General features: G+C 36.1%; 1 protein-coding gene across 9 annotated transcripts in view; it reads left to right on the forward strand.

The window, feature by feature from the left end:
* The window catches only part of doc2g (double C2-like domains, gamma), a 170529-nt gene that overhangs the window by 44309 nt on the left and 104521 nt on the right, over nt 1-21699 (forward strand). For 3 of the 9 annotated variants that reach the window (XM_087262534.1, XM_087262537.1, XM_087262538.1), the window contains 4 exons: nt 9145-9233; nt 14473-14896; nt 17855-17934; nt 20994-21068. In XM_087262534.1, coding sequence (XP_087118660.1) covers nt 14491-14896; nt 17855-17934; nt 20994-21068 — 561 coding nt within the window. In that variant the 5' untranslated portion in view covers nt 9145-9233; nt 14473-14490. 9 annotated transcript variants of the gene reach the window in all.

Genomic DNA, 21699 nt, shown 5'->3' on the forward strand with positions numbered 1-21699 from the left:
ATGTTTTTTGTAAATATTTTGAAATATTTCATAAACAAAATTTATTAAAATGCATTTCAAGAGTTCACACTTAGCTGATAATTAATTGTAAAGCATGTTTGGCATGCTGTCCCAGGAGAGAGCCCTTAGCTCATGAGATCTTCGAGCCTGGGGTTCTTTCCCATTTGCAGGGTGAGAGGGGAGTTTGAGCTCATGTAGATCTCGAGAACTCCCTTGACTTATTCAGCCTAGTGACAAGTGAGGGACTGCTAAAGAGAGATATACTGCTGACTAAGAGATCATCTATGGTGCCAATTTGGTTTTGGGCCAATTCACTTGTGTAGCATGTCTTTGGACTGTGTGAGGAAACCGGAAGGAAACTCACGCGAGCATGGGGAGAACATGTAAACTTTGCACAAAAAACATTGACTGGACTAGTAAGGACTTTAACCAGTGACCTTCTTGCTGTGAGGCAACAATGCTAACCACTGAGCCACCATGCCACCTTATTTTGGATAGGCAGGAGAAGTAGGGGTGGAAGGGGGGATTCTTCAAGATGAAGATGACTGAGGTAAAAACTGGTTATTTAAGGTGAGTTGGGATTCATCTGATTGGAGGATCATGTGTTAGCTAACGTGCATGGGACCAGTCGTGGTCAATCATAAGCATGTGAACCTCTCAAAATTAGTTTATGAATAAACTTCACATATTGTTGCAAACAGAAGCAAGTGATGGATTTCATAAATAATTGCTTAAATGCTAAATGAAGAATAAATTAATTAAAGACATATTTATAGAAATGTTCATTAAATGCATATGTTTTAATTAGACTGAATAGTGTTTTTTTGTAAAGTACACAGCAGTTTCCTACTAACTTTAGAGCAAAAATCACATATCACTTGGATATGTGATCATTTATCTAAATATTTTCATACAATTCACAGCTCCACAGAAAGTTAAAACCCTTTACAAATTCAATCCTGCCTTGACCAGTCTATCATAACCCTACTTTGAAGTTTTTCAAGATGTGTTCAGTGCATCATCAACAAACCACTCATGCTTCCATTTAGAAAGCTGCTAATAAATTCTGACTGTTCTGCATCCCACACACCGCTTTCAGCTTTTCTGAGAGTGATGGTGGCTTATTTTTTATTTTATTTTTGTTTTTTTGTTCAGGTAGTTTGGTGACTGGAAACTAGTTGTTCTCCCCCACAGCTGCACAGAAAAGTCATATGTCCGTTGAACTGAGCAGAGAGAGAGACTTTGACACAGCGGTGGTTACTGGCTGTCAGGACTACAGATGAGACTGGCAGAGGGCTAATAGGACCTGCCTGTCTATTATGAAAGCGAAAAAGAGCAAAACGGAGAGAGGAATGAAGAGGCGAACATTCAAAGAGTGGCAAATGGACAGGCACTGTTATGTTATCAGCACGTGAAGGTGAAAGATGACAGAGGTGGATTTCTTTGGAATGAAAAATGAAATGGGACAGAGCAGAAGTGAAGTGCGACAGCATTTACGCAGAAAATAATCAAATTTTAATTCAGTGTAGGTAAAAATTCTCCTTATGTGCTCTAATGCATTATTAATATATTATTTTGAATTTTAAATCAGCATAAATACAGTAGTGTTATAATAAGGTGTAACAAAGCTTTAAATTTAGTTCTTCCCAGAATGTGCTCTGTTTCTGTTATTCAGTTCTAATCAAAATTAAATGAATGAAAATCATGAATTTTTACTAGAACTGCGGAGAAATTTAGTTTTTGATATTATCAAAATGCATCGCTATATTCTCTCTTGAATCAGTTCTAAGTTTAGTTTTTAACAGCAGATTTTGTTGCAGGCTAGTTTTGAACAGTACATTACATTCTAGGGCTGCACAATATCGCAAATTATTGTCAACATGATAATGCAATACAGACATGATAAATTACATCTATTTTATGCATCGTTTTTTTTTTTTTATCTTAACTTGACCAATCAGATCGGGCCATGGTATACTTATCACCACCTCCCCAGTAGTTCCTGTTCTGCTATTGGCTGGAGTGGCCCAAAGGTGAACCCAGAGCTAAAAATAAATACTTATGATGGAATTTAAGACCATAAGTATTTATTTTCAGCTCTGGGCTCACCTTTAGGCCACTCCAGCCAAGGAGAACTACTGAGGAGGTGGTGACAAATATACTATGGCCCCATTTGATTGGTTAAATATGGTGAATCATTAAGTTGGGCGGCACAGTGGTGCAGTGGGTAGCGCTGTTGCCTTACAGCAGGAAGGTTGCTGGATCGGGCTTTGGCTGGGTCAGTTGGCATTTCTGCTTTGTGTTTGCATGTTCTCCTCGTGTTGGTGTTTGTTTCCTCCAGGTGGTCTGGTTTCCCCCATAGTCCAAAGACATGCTCTATAGGTGAATTGAGTAAGCTAAATAGTCTGTAGTGTATGTGTGTGAATAAGAGTGTATAGGTGTTTCCCAGTAATGGGTTGCAGCTGGAAGGGCATCCGCTGTTCACTGGCGGTTCATTCCGCTGTGGCGACCCCTGATTAATAAAGGGACTAAGCCGAAAACACTCTCACATTTACATGCATACACTATGGACAGTTTAGTTTATTCAGTTCACCTATACCACATGTCTTTGAACTGTAGGGGAAACCGGAGCAACCGGAGGAAACCCCCATGAAACCGGGGAGATTATGCAAACTCCACACAGAAATGCCAACTGACCCAGCCAGGCTAGAACCAGCAACCTTCTTGCTGTGAGGCAACAGTGCTAACCACTGAGCCACAATGTCACCCTACTGAAGTTTTCACTCATTCATGTTTTAAAGACTAAATGTTTGCAACTTGGCAGTTTTTTTTGTCTGAATTAGATTTGAAAAATATATTTTGCTGTTTGTTTGACATATCTAAGAAAAATATCATTTTCAAGGGTAATGTTACGGTATATCCTAAGTAATATCGTTATCCCAATACTCAACAACATTGCATATTTTTCCAGCATCTTGCAGTCCTAGCACACTATAGTTGGCTTTTATGTCAGAAAATCAACATAAAATCATCTCACCAGTAAATTTCTTGTAATTCACTTAAATTTTTCCAAACTTTTTTGCAGATTTTTTTTTTTAGATTCAAGTGGTATTAATAAGGAATTAGATGCAAGCAGAGTATGGTTGTTTTTAAAGCGAGAGCACTATCTGCTATTAAAAACCAAGCCCTGAATCGATTCAAGAGAGTATAACAATGCATTTTGAAAATCTTAAGAGTTGATGCTGAAGTGACTAAAAATAAAAAAAAAGACATTCACTAAATTGTCATCCAGTCTATCAATAGTTTATATCCCAAATAGTCTGGTAAGGCAATTTATTTTTATTTTTTTATTTAACAGGGACACTGTTCATTAATCAACAGTAAAAACTCTAAATAAGCCAGAATTAGCCACAAGAGCTAATTTTCATCTGTTGCCCTGCCAGATTTTTTAAAAAGGCAACATTAATTTAAAAACACATTATTACACATAAAATATCAGTAAAATTATGTACAACAAAAATGTTAAAAAATAAAAGCTTATAAGTTTATAGCTAGTCAAAATAGATTGCTGTTTAGCTCCGAAATACTAATTAATTGTAATGTTTTAGTATTTACGGTTTTGCAGCTAAAATGCATTCACAATAAACAAAGGTATGCATGACACCATGTCTGAGTGTGGAATTGTCTTCACTTTGTCTTTCGGGACTCTTGCAGAAATCCTGTTCATGGATGTGGAAAACTATTCAAAAGTATTATCATGGTAGTAAAAAGCACAGTAAGACTGAAAGCCCTCAAAGTGAAACGAGACAAGAGACGAGTATAATGCAGCATGAAAGCAGCAGAGCTTTTATTATGCCACAATCCACTACTTTCAGTTCTTTTTTGCTCATGATCACATGGAGAAACAGCACTGTTTTGTCATGCTAAATATGTTTTAGGGTTGTTGTTCTGCTGCACTGCGTAGTCTGATAAAACACATGGCATATTGAAGCGTATTTGGTGTTTCCATGTTTTCTATAAAACCTGAAATTGAGAGTGTATCCCTGTCAGTACTTAAAATTGCCTGTGAACATTCTTCAACACATTTAAGTACACAAATCATAAAAATGTTGTCGTTTTTGGATACTTTAATAAAAAAAACTACATATTTTTAGATTTAAAGAGAATGTGACTTTTCATATGACAAATCCAGTGACCTTGACATTAAGGAGATTTTAGATGTTCTCAAAGTTTGATTTGCATTGTGTGTTATTTATGATTCAGCCCGTGTTTGTCAGTACATTTGTATGTGTGTTTTTTTTATATAGCAGATTCAAAAAGGTCACTGGCATGAATCAAAGCCCCAGCACTGGCTATTAAGGCTTTTCAGGGATGTGTAATAGTTTGGTAATCGAGCATGAACACACTATTAGTCATGTCACTCCAAAATCCTAGAACAGAATCGATTCCGCGCGGAATCAGAGAGTTGATTCTTTTTCAGGATTGACTCCCTAAGGAGTGAACAGGCAAGTCTGTGTGTTTGAGGACAGAGACAGATGTGCAAGGGCAGCTGTAGAACATCCATCAATTCCCAGTGTATTAGAGAAAGCCAGAGATAAATATATCAGCTCGAGAGGCATTTCAGTTTGTGTATGTAAATCGAGGTGAATTCGTTCTGTGTCCCATGCTAATGTAGAGAATAGGTCGGCCATAGCATTTGTAATGGAGGATGACAGCTTATTTGTAGCGGTGGATCAGCCAGTGATCATTACTTAAGAAAGAGTCAGCGAAGCATCACTGTGTTTGTGCATATGCGGCTCTATCCAACATGCTCATTTACGCACTCATTAGTCATTAACGTATATTAATGAATATGCACCAAATGTAAATTGCAGGCAAATATGTTTTGAATAAAAGACTATTGCTTTGCTTCAGCAGATCCATCTCTCATTGCGTGCTTTCCTTATGTCAGACAGCGAAAATAGATTTTCATACATAATTCATTATTAACAGACTCTATTATTTTGTATTTATGCCTGTGCATTTGTCAGTGCAGTGTGGGATTTCTGCTGTGAGTCATACTTAAGCATTTATTATACGCTGGAGTTTTAGGAACATGTTTGAATGCTCTAATATGCTGCTGTTTCTGTGTCATGAAACAGTCGTTTGCGCAATTACACTGAGATTGTGACGCTTGACCTTCATGTGACAAGCTGACCTTCAGCTCAAAACCAGCACTGAACGTTTTTTCTTTCTAATTGTTAGCTATTTTTGCAGACATGTTTCTAATTTGGTGCGCAAATGATGCCCAAAGTGAAAACCAGACACATCTCTCTGTTCATTAATTTTTGTGGAGTAACCAGCATTATTAATTTTTTCGGGCAAAGCTGGAAGCGTCATCTTTCTTGTTCCTGCTTTTCCCTATAGTGAGGGGTTTACAGAAGCTGACCGAGTTTGTTTTTGCACCTCAGCAAGATTCTTACTGAACTGAGCCAAGATGTGCCACATCTGGGACTTAAATAAAGTGGAAATTAACACTCTCTATCTTCACTATGCAAGTCACAAGCAACACCATCTGCAAAAAAACATGAGTTGTTTTCACTTCATAAGCAGAGCTTTAAATAGCAAGAAAATACAAAGTAGTTGATCAGTATTTTTTTCTTTCAAGTGACCTAATTGTTTAATGTAGTAACATTATGTCCTTGGTGGCACGGTGGGTAGCATGATCGCCTTGCAGGATGGAGGTCACTGGTTCGAGTTACGGCTTGTTTAGTTGGAGGGGTCAGTCCACAGTCCAAAAACATGCGCTTTAGGTGAATTGGATAAATTAAATTGGCCGTAGTGTATGTGTGCAAATGTAAGAGTGTAAGGGTGTTTTCTGTTGTTGGGTTGCAGCTGGAAAGGCATCCGCTGCGTAAAAAATATGCTGGATAAGTTGGCGATTCATTCTGCTGTGGCGTTCCCTGATTAATAAAGGGACTAATATACCGCCCCCTTTCCAGTTGTGCTGCTTTCATTTGTTGATCTGCAAAGCTCAGTTCCACATGAAAATGACTAAAAGCATGTACTGTAATGTAGCTTTTGCAGCACGGGATGTGCATCATTCACTGATGTACCTTCTAATCATTTATGTTTTTAAAAGCTCGAATGAGATCGCATGCTGTTGTGTGTGTGCGCTCAGTCTCAGAGACGAGCAGAGCTCACACATCTAAAGTCAAGATTATTTATATTTATCCTCATTTATGTAATAAACAAACTAGTTGAGATTTAAAAGACATGTGAAAGAGAAACCATAAATCAGAACTACACTGCTCTTAAAGTGACAGCATGCATATTCCTGTTGACGACTGTTTATATCAATAATCAAACAACAAAAGGAGAAAATTCCTCACTGCTCTTGACTTGACTTTGTAGCTATAATTAAAGTTTTTTTTTTTCAGTTCTAGACAATTTAAGACAGAATCAGTAGCCCTCCTCATTTATTAGTGGCCCTTTATATTTTCCCCCCAATTTCTGTTTAAAGGAGAGAAGATTTTTTTCAACCCATTTCTAAACATAATAGTTTTAATATCTCATTTCTAATAACGTTCAGCTTAAAATGCAATTTAAAGGCTTAATTAGAGTAATTAGGCAAGTCATTGTATAACAGTGGTTTCTTCTGCAGACAATCAAAAAATATGTTGCTGAAGAGGGCTAATAATATTTCTGTTAAAATAGTTTTAAAAATATTTAAACCTGATTTTATTTTAGCCAAAATAAAACACATCAGAATCTCCAAAAGAAAAATATTATAGGAAATACTGTGAAAATTCCTTGCTCTGTTAAACATCATTTTGGAAATATAAAAAAAAAAAAATCACAGGAGAGCGAATCATTTGAACTTCAACTGATAATTGTTTTGAGTAATCGTGATTACATTTATGAACAAAATAATCGTGATTATGATTTTTTCCATAATTGAGTAGCCTTTTTTACAGTAGAGCTAATAACTCTGACTTTAAGTGTATAGACCACTCTAATTTAATGGTGATAATGCTGCCTTTCTAGCATGACTGACTTACCTCACTCAAGTGACAAACTGGACAATGTTATTGATGGATTTTCTAAGCTTTGACTTTATGATAAGGGGATTTTCAAATATGCTAAAAAAAAACATTGTGTTTTAAGTGAGTAATCTCACTTCACACATAAGTCATACATGTAAAACTGTGGATTTGTTTTGTTTTTTACATTAAAGTGACAACGGGTGGCACAGTGGCACAGTGGGTAGCATGATCGTGTGGGTTTCCTCCGGGCGCTCCAGTTTGTTTCCCCCACAGTCCAAAGACATGCACTAGGTGAATTGACCTAGAACTAAATTGACCGTATTGCAGGGGGGTCCAAATTCAGTCCTGGAGGTCCGGTGTCCTGCAGAGTATAGCTCCAACCATAATCAAACACACCTAAACCAGCTAATCAACCTCTTTCTAGATATATTAGAAACTTCCTAGCAGGTGTGTTGAAGCAAGTTGGAGCTAAACTCTGCAGGATACCAGCCCTCCAGGACCGAGAACGGACACCCCTGCCGTAGTGTATGTGTATGAATGAGAGTGTACGGGCGTTTCCCAGTGAGGGGTTGCAGCTGGAAGGGCATCCGTTGCCTAAAACATATGCTAGATAAGCTGGCGGTCCATTCCGCTGTGGTGAACCCTGATGAATAAGGGGACTAAACCGAAAAGAAAATGAATGAAGGAATGAATTAAAGTGACAACACTTACTTTTGAATTTGTGCTATGCTGTCCACATCTTCTGATCCACTGACTCTGAGGTCAATTTTGAAAACATGTTTGTAACATTTCAGGATTCCAGTATTTAATGCAATTTGGTGTCTGAATCTTGCCTTACCTTTTAATATATGACTTTTAAAAAAAAACAAAAAATAAACATAAGTATTATATTAATTTTTAGAAAATTGAAACAGCACTTATCAAACGTTTAACGGCACAAACCAGAACAAACAAACAGGACTATTTTGGATCAGTTTGGAGCATGTCTGAGGGCTTATGACATCATCATCCATTATTCTACGTGTAATGTTTTTAATAACAGAAACAGCACAAACAGAACTTTCACCTCCACAAACCAGCACAAACGAACTAGACGGTTTCGGGGTGAATTTGAAGCATGTTAGGAGGCTGCGTGACCACTGAATGACCTATAAATATTATTTTAATATCTCAAAAACCAAAACAGCACAAACAAGCGGGACTTTTTTGGTTAAATTTGGACATGTCGAGAGGGCTGGTTTTGTCATCGTCGATATTTAAAAGTGTAACACTTCAATAACAGAAACAGCACAAATGGAACTTTCAACGGCACAAACGAATGAGACAATTTGCGGCAAGTTTGAAGCATGTGAAGGGGCTGCGCAAACGAATAAGACATTTTCTTTGGACTGTGGGGGAAACCGGAGCATCTGGAGGAAACCCACACGAACATGGGGAGAACATGCAAACTCCACACAGAAATGCCAAGTGGTCTAGCCGGGATTCAAACCAGCGACCTTCTTGCTGTAAGGCGACAGTGCTAACCACTGAGCCACATTGCTGCAGGAACATAATGTACTGTAGTTGATGAAAATGGTGTGCAATTCAGTGTTGTAATTATGTAGATAATAAGCCGATTGAAACTTGAATATTAGGTCTGTGTGGTGACAGCAGAGTTTTTAAACTAGAGACTGATTTTCATGACGCACATTTTTCTGACAGAACTCCTGAGGAGGCAGAACAGTAAAATATGACTGTATCTTTAGCAAATCTCAGCACCAACCGGTCACGTATTAGCTCCCATGATGCTTTTTGGGGGGCATTTTCTATAGCTAGTGGTTCAGCAAAGGTTTGATGACAGAGGCTTTTGTGCAGTGTTCTTTTCTTGTAACAATAGATTTTTTCCTGACTTAAGATTTTTACCAGCATATAAAGTGGGTCTTTTAAAAATGCATTGAACAAAAAGGGCATAATTAGGTTGAATATTGGGTGTATGATTAAAAAGGAAATTTTATGTAATAAAAAAAAATATCTTTATTAAAAAAATATAATATTTTTATATACTATAGATAATAAATGCATGTTTTTCTTCAATACGGATCTCTTTATGTTGACTTTTACCTTTTATTTTTGTCTGCAGGTTTATTCAAGGGGAAATGAACGCTGCTTCAAGGGAGACCACAAAAATGCAATTTAGCAAAGATTTCACAGAATGGGATTTCACCCGAGGTGGGCTCATCCAAAACACAGTTTAATGCAGTGGGACCACCCACCAGGGTTAAATTTGTCAAAGAAAATAAGGGGAAAATGTTCCTTGCCTACAGCTTGACACAGCTAGTAACATACAGAATCCATCTCACTCATCTAATGAAGAGGGCAACATTGTTGCCAAAAAAAGATTATGTAATGTAGTCAGTAGTAAAGGTGATGAAAATGTAGTCAAAAAGATACTAACCAACATAAAAATAACGATGCAACGCTAATTTTTGTTATAATCCCCTGTATTGAGCTGAGAGGATGAGAGCATGCACATTCAGTCACAGCATACATGTCAAGCTTATGTTTGTGTCAACCTATTTTCGTTAATGAAATGAACACTGCCATCCACCCATTTTTTGGGTAGTTTTGATTATTACACAATGGGAAGTGTTTTCTTACTCAGATATGGCAACTCTGCTTTAGACTGCTGGCTGTGTTAAGTACTGGTTGAAGAGGCTGTGGATTAAAAATAATAATGTTGTAAATGGTGAATCATACAACCTGATTCCAAAACGATTCTTAACCCTCACTTTTTTATGCATTTTAACTTTACAATTAAAACAAGAATTGGAGTTTCTATGCTTTCGTTTATGACTGGAACCTAGTGCTGCCATCTTAGAAATTATTTATTTTGTTAACAGTTATATTCAGGAGGAAAATTATCTGAATTTAACATTGAAATGCTACATAAAAAAGAGCTATTGAAAAGAACAAACAATACTTATTCCAAAAAAAGAGAGCATTGTTTTTTGTTTGTTTCTTTCATTTTTTTAATAAGCAAAGACATCTCTTTGAATGTTTATATAAAAAGGATATTTGGAAATTATATAGTAAATGGATTTAATCCAGAATCACAGAGAACTTTACAATGCTTCGTTCGTTTGCATTTCGTCTCTTCTTTAAAATCAGTTAGTTTGTCCATATGTTCAAATGAAGTGAATTCATGAGCAAATGTACTGTACATGCATCTGTAGAAACTTATTATTTTGTCAGTTTTTATGTATGCGCAGGTCCACACTGTCGCAACCTAATTTGAATACAGAATGAGTTTTAAACTTTTGAATCCATTTAGAATGGCAAGTAAGAGTTACTGTGCTTCGATTAATTGTTTTCTTTCTCCCACCCTTAGTTATAAATCATGCTCTGTTTTTTGCACAAACCAATTATTTAGCTTCATAAGTCCTTAACGAATGCTACAGTGCTCAGCATATACATGTGTAAATACACACTCACAAATCTCTTTTAAATTCTAATTTTAATGAAAAGCCATACGATATTATATTTGTGCGTTTACATTAGATTAGTCAGTACTGAAGCTAAATCTGGAGCTAACAAAATAATTTATGATAACGGTCCAAAAACTAGTACACCCAAATTCACGTTATAGACAAATATTAAATACAATTTTTTTCAAAAAAGAGGAAAAATCAAGAAAAGCAAAAAAAAATATATATATATAAATAAATAGTAATAATAATTTAGTTGGATGTGTTTTTTTTCCAATATTTTGCTTGAATTAATTGATTTAAGTGTATTATCTTTAAGTTTCTAAAAATGTTTGGTACATAAAATGTTATTGTAATAAATATATCTGTTTAATCTGTTTTGTTTAAATGCACCAAAATAAATTGCCTATATTCACTGAGAAATGGATACAAATATTCATTTTCAAAATGGGCTGTACTCAATTATGTTGAAATATGCTAAATATTCATTTAGTTTTGACTGAATATGTTTTCCTAATGCTCAGTGTACTGTTAGCCAACTTGCATTTTATGAATCACAAACACAGAGGTTTCGGCAACAAAAATAAATAAAATTTTGCAGCTTTGATGTTCTGAAGAAAAAAAAATGACCTTGAATCATTTTCAGTGACCTGGCGTGTGAATTATCAGCAAATCCCTTCAACGGTTTTAAGTTGAGATTTTAATCAGTTGGATTGATTAGAAATAAATCATTAAGTCCTTTTTTCCTATCTGGGTCATCCAATTTACTGAAAAGATTTGAATCAAAAGATAGCTAGTTTCCACATGAACACCGTTTTTTGTAAATAATTTTGAACTAGGGCTACACGGTGGCGCAGTAGGTAGCACGTTCACCTCACAGCAAGAAGGCTGCTGGTTCGAGCCTCGGCTATGTCAGTTTGTGTTTCTGTGTGGAGTCTGTGTCGGTGCTCCCTCAGTCCAAACACATGCGTTATAGTTGAATTGAATAAGCCAAATTGGCCATAGTGTGTGATTATGAGTGTGGATGGGTGTTTCCCAGTGTTGGGTTGCAGCTGGAAGGGCATCTGCTGTGTAACATATACTGGAATACTTTGTGGTTCATTCCGCTGTGGCGACCCCTAATGAAAAAGGGACTAAGCCAAAGGAAAATGAATGAACTTGCAGTATTTTACCTTATACACAATCCATCATAAGACTTCGATGACTTTAAGACGTGTGCCTTGTATTCTCCGCTATAACGGTATGGTAATGATGACATTTTTACCATTTCCACATTCTCCCCACGTTCATTGCGAGAGCAGAATTGTTTTATTACATAAAGTATAATTTGTTGACAACTATCCCCGGCGCTCAGTTCATAACTTCCCCGCAGTTCCTTCTCCCTCATCTTTTTTTACGAACTCCCCATGTCTGTTCTCTATCTCCTCCGTCCTCCGTCTCTCTCTCTCTCTCTTTCTCGCTTCGCTCTCTCATTGTTAAATCTCAGCAGCACTAAAAGAGTGACAGATCAGTGCACGCTCTGCGCAGAGAAATTCAGGAAAACGTCACAACCGAGGAGAGAGAGAGAGAGAGAGAGAGAGAGAGAGAGAGAGGGAGGGAGGGAGAGGGACAGACAACGAGGGAGGATATATTGATACAAAACGACGGTGGTTTCTCTTCAGTGTGTGTGAGAGAGACCATGAGTGGAGACAAGATGGAGCGCTGGAACAGATGAAGACTGTCATTGGGTGAGTGTGTGGACGAGTGTTTCTGTCTGCTAGATAAATGTGGGTTTGTGCATCAGCTTGACCACCTGTTAGTGCGCGCGCGCGTGTGTGTGTGTGTGTGTGAGACTATGTCTGTGTCCACATGCATGTGCTTCTGTTGTGTGTGAATGTGATGTTGCCTCTAGGTGAGAGCGTATTTGTGCATTTTAATCATCGTACGCTTGTAGCTGTTTATTTGCACTTCTGCTTAACTCTGCGTATGATGCATCTCTTGAATGTGGAAGGCTATGTGTGTATGTTATTCAGGCTGACAGCCTTGGTGTGCATGTGTATTGTTTTTTACTAGACACGCTGTGTGTATGTTTATGGTAATAAGTCTTGTCACACATGTGAAGCGCAAATGTTGTGGATTGGGTTGTTTGTGGTGTAAACACTTCATTTTGAGTCTGGTAAATCTGAGAAGTGTGTAGTAGCTTTGAACGTTTAGACTTGCGCTATCGTCCATTTGTGTGGCATTTTCAGAAATCTCACACTAAACAAAGCAAAATAAACTTTGTTTTGACTTGCCGTTTTATCTCTCTCGTTCTATTTTTGGCTTGTTAGACAGTCTAGGAGACGGCGATCTTGCGAACTACAGGGAAAGATGTGAAAAACAGAGGTTGAAAGAGAATGTGTGAGACAGAGATAGATCACAGAGAAGAGGATGAGTATGAAACAGACTCTATATCTCTGTCCTTAGGGAGGTAGTGTAATCAAAACAGCCGCATTACTGGTAATGAAAGATATTATCAGCAGAAAGTCTGTCACGCATCTTTATCTGTCTGGATTGGGAGCCATGGGGCATTCTTCTGTTTCACTTTTGTGTCACTTCAAACATTTTAATTTAGTTTCGCTGAGGACAGAATTTGGCACCGCAAAATTGGTTGGAAATGTGTACGATCTCACTATTTTGTTAATACTCTTTCATTTCAAACATGTATTTTGTTTTTTGTGGAACATAAAAGAAGAGATTTAGTAGCCTTTTTGTATTTTAAAATGATAATTTTAGATTTTTTTATGGAACAGGAAAGTTATTCATGTTTAGGTAAAATTGATTGATTAATTGATTGTTTGACTGATTTTTTTGATTTTGTTTAAAATAAATATTTTGGTTCATTATCACTTTATGGCATATTTTATTAATTACGTTTCAACGTTATTAAATTAATGATTTTTCCAGTTTATTAAAATTTTAAAATAATTCAAAATAATTGTAAAATAATTTTAAAATTTTCAAATAATTATTTTTAATTAAATCTTGCAAAGTCATGACAACATATGCTTTTGTGTCACATTAATTAAGTTTCAACTTAATAATATTTTCTTAATAATAGTTTCAAATAAATATTTGGGTCATAATCTTTTGTAATGCATGAGGGAAAGCATCATTTTTTTAATATAATTAAATAATTAAATATTTTAAATTCTTTTTCCGTATATTTACTCTATTTTATTCATTTAAAATAATTTAAACTAAATATTTCTTGACCAAACCTAAATATTATTTTCTGATTCTTTAATATATAGAATAAATAAAATAAAAATTATTTTTTATATATTACATTATACATTTTTAATACATCAGTTTAGCAGTTTATGTGATGGAAGAATGCTCCCAGTGTTTGTGTGTTTGACGGCATCGATGTTGTAACAACACATTCAGTTAAATAGACTTAAGCATTTATTTAGTTGTTCAAGCGTAAAACAAGATGAAAGACCGTGTAACCGCTAGCGCCATCCGTATCAGCAGTCGAGCGTAGAATCCCCATTGAAAATACTGGGGTAAAATAAACTGTCATATTTTAAAGACATGGCAGGGGATAATGTAATTTAATGCAGTGCTTCTTGTCCAGCCTGAGACACACTTCATATTGTATATCAATCAGGCAGTGAAGATCACTGATTTTTAAAGAAATCAAACCTTAAACGTGGCAATTTTATAAGGGAAAAACAGCTCACTGGAAGCGCTGAAGCTGGCTAGCATTTAATCTAAATATTTCTTGACCAAGCCTAAATATTATTATCTGATTATGTGATGTATAGAAAAATAAAATAAAAGTTTTTTTTTTTTTAGTTTTTATACATCAGTTTAGCAGTTTATGTGATGGAAGCATGCTCCCAGTGTTTGTGTGTGTTGTGAGTATATCTGTTATGTAATTTTTATGTAGTCTATAAATATTTGATCAAACTGCTTTTAAAGTAATGTACATTGTTTTAAAACTTTCTCAATCTCCACAGTTCTTTCAAGTGGTCCCAATGAGCGTCTCCAAACCACCTCCACCCCAGTCCCATTTCCCCCCCAATAACACCACCTCCCACCTCCCCCTTCCTCCGTCCTCCTCGTCCACCCCGTCGCCCTCCACGCCTCCGTCAGCGGCGGGACCCCCAAGTCCAGCAGTGCCTCCTCCTCCCTCTCCAGTCAAGATCTCCATGCAGGAGCACTTCGCCATCAATGTGTGTCCCGGGCCAATCCTCCCCATCCCACAGATTTCCGACTTCTTCCCTCGCTTCCACGACTTCCCCATCACGCCCCCTCCACCCCGGGAGAAGCAGGTCTTAAAGGACAAAGACAAGGACGGAGACAGAGATGGAGAGAAAGATCGCAAGAGGGAGAGAGAGCAAGAGGAGAATGGAGAGTTCGCCGACTCGGATGACGATGACAGTGAGTTTGTCTCCTGGCGAGTGACTGTTTCACTTGCTTTTTACACTCTTCCTTTAAACTGTACAAAAAGAAAACAGTGGCTGCATTCAGTTTTTAAAATCTGAATCTCAGACAAGATGAGTACTAAAATCTGTACATCAGAGAAAAAGTGTAATAAAGTTTCCAAAACAGTTTAAATGCGACCTTTATTTAACAAAAAAATAAATAAATAAATACTATACACCACAAAACTGGCCAACGCTGATTCTTTATGGCCTATTATTAAAATTTTGGAAATAATTTAGAGAGCATTTGAAAATCTTCAAAATAATTAACAAAAAATCCTTGTTCTCAAGCATGTTAAGACTACCCAGCAGGCACACAATGTCATAAGACGTTAATATTAGCTTAGATTTAGGTCATTATGTCAGGTGACCAACATTTGATGTCTAACCAGCGTTTAAACATAAACGTTATTTTGTTGTCTGATAACAACATCAAATGACATTGATATTTGGTTGATTTTAGGTTGTGTTGGAAAGTGACCAAAATCCAATGTCAAGCCAACATCTTAAACCAACATCATATTGACATCAAAAACTGACTATTATTTGTCAGGTATGGCAACCAGAATTCAACATCTGATAGACGTCATAGTGGTAATGTCCACACGACATTAAGCTGTAACATCATTAGACTTTGATATTTGGTTGATTTTAGGTTAATTTAAGGTTGGATGTTGGACACTGACATCAGCCTGACATTGACATCGGTTTCTGACTTCGACCCAACCTTCATTTCCAAACAAAATGCAAAGTCCCCATGACATTGGGGTACAACGTCAATCTGAAGTCATGTTGATGTCTTATGCCTGCTGGGTAGTTTTCGACACAATACCAATGTTTTAACTACCTCGAAACAACTGTGACTTTCAATCATTAAAGATACAATTAACAAAAACATTAATTTTTTTTATTTTCTGTGAAATAAATTTTTGAATGATTCTAAATAGGGTTTATTCATGGATGATGATGATGAGTTTGTCTTCTGGCGAGTGACTGTTTCACTTGCTTTTTACATTCTTCCTCTAAACTGTACAAAAACAAATCTGTTTCTGCTTTCAGTTTTTTTAAATCTGAATCTCAGACAAGCGTTGAATGCTAAATTTGTACATCCAAGGAAAAGTGTAATGTAAGTTTTCAAAACTTAAGTTTAAATTTGACCTTCATGTAACAAAAAAGAAAAAAAAATACTGTACACCACAAAACTGGCCAACGCTGATTCCTTTTTAAAATCATTAGTGTCATTTTATGGCTAATGTTAATTATTGATATTGTGGAAAAAAATTTGAGACCATTTGAGAAATACACTAAATTAAACAAAAAAGTTCATGTTTTCAAACATGTTAAAACTACCCAGCAGGCACACAATGTCATAAGACGTTAATATTTGGTTAGATTTAGGTCATGACGTCAGGTGACCAAAATTCCATGTCTAACCAGCGTCTAAGAATAATGTGTTTTTAATGTTCAATAACGGCATCAAATGACGTTGATATTTGGTTGATTTTAGGTTGTGTTGGAAAGTGACCACAGTCATATTGGCTTCAAATACTGATATTTATTTGTCAGATAGATTTATTTGTCTGATAGATGTCATAATAGTAATGCTCACACAACGTCAAGCTGTAACATCATTACACATTATTTTTTGGTTGATTTTTAGATTGGACGTTGGACATTGACATCAGCCTGACATTGGTTTCTGACGTCAACCCGACTTCCATTTCCAAACAAAATGCAATGTCCCCACAACATTGGGGTACAACTTGTAGGAATATCTATTCAATTCCATGTGTATTCAATTAAAAAAGTCGGAAGAGGGTTTTCTTCAATGCCAAACCTATTACTAATTTATTAGATAAAAATAAATCATTCAAATCACAGAATTTTGGTATCCCCAATACAATGCAAGAATTACATTTAGGAGGTGCACAACAATATTTGTTTCCTAACTCCAGCTTTTATACGCAGTCAATATTAACAGGTGGAGTTTAGTGGAATTTGTCACTTGTCAATAATTCTCCAGTCCTCCGTTGGCCGCACCCATACATACATCCTTTTTTTCTACAAATTCTCTGCACAACGTTAAAAGCATGAGACTTTACAACTGCGATTATTCTATGTTCAGTTTCAACCCATCTCTGCTCACAGGAATTTTAAAATCAAGCAATGCACCCTTCATTCAGATATCTTTCACATGGATTATGTGAGCATATTTACTGTACAAAACCTGTCAGTGAACTATGATAACAAAAAATAAAATAATTAAATAATCATTCATTATATAGTATTAATACTATTATTTAGTCAAAATGTTAAATTAATCAAGATTTTAATTTTAGGCCAAATCGTCCAGCCCTGCATTCTCCAAAAACACGAACCACCCACATCCACATTTCACAAATCAGCTGACATCCAATTGGAATGACCTGAGTTTAAGTGCCTTTTTTTCAAGGACACGCAGCATCCCCATGGGCTTTGAACCTACAACATTCATCTTAAACAACCCAGCATTTTTACATCCTGTAAGAACATACGTCTATATTGCAAAACACCTACACACATGAATCCATTGATGCATCTCGTTGTGGATTCCCTTTGTTGGATCGATTTTATTCACCAGTAAGCAGCAAATGAGGCACGAATACTTCCCATCGGCCCGGACCTTCATCTCATACTGTTCAGTATTGATTGCTTTGTGTGGTGTTTGCTGGATTGGTGTGAGTGCGCGTGATAACTGAGCTACGCGATTGGAGTGTTAAATACTTCATTAGTCTCTGTAATGGTGCATAAACACTACAAGCCCTCTGTATGTGCACAGCCTTGATTAGGTCGTTACAGGCAAGACTGATTCCCAGCTAAGCTATTTTTGCTAATGCGCGTGCGAGGGATTAAGTTCCTCTTTTGTTTCTTGCAGCCTACCTGGGAACTTTGGAGTTCAACCTGCTATTTGACCAAGAAAATAACTGCTTGCACTGCACCATCCACAAGGCCAAGGTAGGTTTACGCACACAAACACTTCTTCTGCTATCTGCTTTTTTTTGTGCACTTTTAAAAAACAACTTTACTTTTCAGAGTCTGTTAACAATGTCCAGAAGTTGAGATTCTTGTTTTCTTGAAATAAAGTTTGAAACTATACATGTTCTCAATCAATTTTGGTGATGCAATATATATATATATATATATATATATATATATATATATATATATATATATATATATATATATATATATATATATATATATATATATATATATATCTTCCATATATAAAAAAACAATTCTGACAACATCTCTATCTCTATTGGAGGTGTCAATGTCAGAATATTTTCATGTGGTGTTTGACAATTGAAAATAGATCTGGTAGCAAATATCGCAGGCTCTCTTACTTTTTACCTCACACTTTTTTGTTAATATTTATTATGATTTATTTGGGATTTTTGTTTTCACATTCTGATTCAAATGCCTGATTATTAAATTGTTAAAATGACTATAATTAAATAAATATTCAATGAATATTCTTAAATATAAAATGTGTTTTTTGGAGGTGGGTACCTGCATTGGGATGATATTATTTTGTCATTCTGGCATTATATAATAAGTAGCATAAACGTATAAATAATATAGTTTATCGCAATGGAATTTTGGTGTAATATATTGTACGTACAACTATTGTGCTGTCGTTCTATTGACAATTTTGGGGCTAGCTTTTTTAATATTATTTTTACAATGTATTTTCTATTTTTGTAGTATTTAGCTAAATGCAATATGATGAAAGCATATAAAATATTCTGATTAATACGCTATTTATTTGAACTTTGAAGAAATGACTAAAACTTAAATTGCCATGGAATCTGATAACTAGCTGTAATTTAATGGAATATTTTTCATGTTGTAATAAAGTGGTTTTAAATTTAATATTTTAATCTTTTTAAAAAGAAATGTCTTGGTCTGAGCTTTTAAATTTGGACTCTCGGACAAGAGTTAAATACTAACATCTGTACATCAAAGGAAAAATGTGATGAAGTTTCCAAAACAGTTTAAATGTGACCTTCATTTAACAAAGAACAAAAAAAAAAATACAATGAACCACAAAACCATCCTGACTCTTTTTCAAAATCATTAGTGTAATTTTAGGCCCAATGTCTATTATTAAAATTATAGAGACCTTTTGGAAATACTCTAAATAAATGTTAAAGCAAAACAAAAAAAATCCATGTTTTCAGGCATGTTATATTAAGTTTTAGACACTATACCAATGTTTAACTTCAATAAAATAGTGGTTTTACAATGTAATAGTGAAGATTTTAAACATGGGTTGTCATAATTTAAAATGAAATATCTTAGTCTGGGTATTTAAAATTGGACTCTCGAACAAGAGTTGAATACTAAATTCTCAACATCAAAGAAAAAGTGTGATGAAGTTTCTAAAGCACTTTAAATGTGACCTTCATGTAAAAAAAAAATAAAATACTATAGACCAATATAGACTTCAAAATGGTTCAGGGCTTTCAATGGTTGAAAGGACTCTTTTCAAATCATTAGTGTAATTTTATGGCCAATGTCTGTTATTTAAATTGTGGAAATAATTTAGAGAGCACTAAATAAATACTCTATAACAACTCTATAAACAACAAAAATTGTTTTCAAGCATATTATGTTTAGTTTTAGACATTATACCAATGTTTTAACTTCATTGAAACAACCGTGACGTTTGGAATTAATAAAAACATTTGCTGTTCTTTATTTTCTGCAAAAAGACAGCTCTACATTAGAGTTTAGATTATCTGCCCAAGCACGAGCCTAGACTTGACCCGACTGCAAACCTTGTTGGGCTGATATTTCCTGTCACAATCTTCGAGCCCGGTGGTGCTTTTGCAGTGTTTTTTTTCTTAATTAGCCTAATTGGGTGGAAAGCTCTACCATAATTTGAAATATTAAATAAACATTTTATTAAAGTCGGCCTAAGCAACATGTGGGTCTACAGAGTTGCACAATTCGCAACGCGTGTCATCTGCAGCAACGCTCTAGCTCCTGCAACAGCGTCTCCTCCACTCCACTCCTCTTCACACCGCACGCGCAAGCAGAGCTGAAGCACAGAGTGCGCAGAAACAATGCGTAAAAATCAGTAGATCTTATTGATGTATTTATTGGGTAAAATTGCTAATTTTTACTGTCATTTAATGTGTTTTGGTCATTATCGATGCAGTCACTTTAATTGAGCGTGATCTGCGGCAAAAATAGACCCAGCGCTGAAATGATGGCGGCACTGCTGCTTCAGCTTTGCTCATGCTTTTTGCTGATGGACTGCTTCTGCATGCAGTATGAAAGCTACAATCTGTTAACATGGATGCCAAAAAGAACATGTGCTTCTCATGCTCTACTCGCGCTTACGGTGTGAAAAAGGCATAAAAACGGGGACTTCCATGATGAACAGACACATGAAGCAGGCTTGCCATGGCAGAAAGGATGGTAGTCTGCCTTCAATGTCTTCTTTTGGTATGATCCATGCTGAATAAACAAACAATGCAATTTAAATGCTTAATTCTTGATGCATTATTCATTAGGATAAATCTAAACTAATTTCTGTAGTTCAAACAACTCAGAATTGTAGTTGAGATGTCTGTTATAACGGCCCATGTATTAAATAGTTGGGCTTAAATTGGGCTTGGGCTCATAATTACAGTTAATGTTTCAAACCAAGTCAGGCTCAAACACAAAGTGCACGGGCTTGGGTAGGGTCGGGTTTAATTTTTTGGGCCCAATCTAAACTCTACTCTACATGCATGCACTAAATAAAAACAGAATCCATTTTTTCTGCCGGTTTATCCTCAGCAGTAAAATACAAGCCAACTGTAAACACACTTCTGCTGAGTTAAACAGTCTTGACTCTAAAGTCAGCATTTGAGGATCGCCAGTGGTCCTGACACAGAACCCTGCACCCTAAAGTGTGCATATCGCTATGAGGGCATAATCTATCCACCTCTTAACCCGTCTGTGCACATCTTATCTGACATTAAGTCTGTGTGCTTTTGTGTGTTGCTTTGCACCCACAGGGACTAAAGGCCATGGACTCCAATGGACTGGCTGATCCATATGTGAAACTCCACCTCCTGCCTGGAGCAAGCAAGGTCACTGCAACCTTCTAACACGCACACAGCATGTTCAACTCTCGCCGCACCATCAGCACAAGTTGTGATTCACTAACACGCGCACACACTCGCACGTCAACATGCGCATTGCACAAAACACACAGGCGTGATGTGCGCATGCATCGCCAGCAGGAGAGCTTAAACTGTTCATGTGGAGAAAGTGTGGTGGGAACAGGTGGATTCAGGATACCTTTGCGCTAGAGTGCGTTTTTATTTTAACACAGTGTCAGGAAAATAGAAACAATGCTCGTCCATGCTGTTGTTTTCACATCATTTTAGAAAAGATCTCCATCCATTATACACAACCAAAAATGCTTGTCAAAAGCATGTCAAAAATAGCTGTAATGTTTATTGTGTAAAATTGTAGCCTTTATTGTGGTAATTCGACTTCTCATCAATTAGAAATTATCAGACTGGAGGTTTTGAATATCAGAAAATAGACTTTATTCTTCATAATAAAGCCGAGAAAGAGCAGAGCAGACCCCAGAGCATTCTGAAGTCTCTCCTGGACACTTCATTTCTTTGGTTCTCTCTTCATCTGCTTCTTCTAAAGTCTCCTGCTCCTTCAAAAGTCTCTGTGTTTTTTTACAATATTTATACAGGTTATTTT

Source organism: Danio rerio, chromosome 8, assembly GCF_052040795.2.
Source record: "Danio rerio strain M-AB ecotype USA chromosome 8, GRCz13ab, whole genome shotgun sequence".
NCBI lineage: Eukaryota > Metazoa > Chordata > Actinopteri > Cypriniformes > Danionidae > Danio > Danio rerio.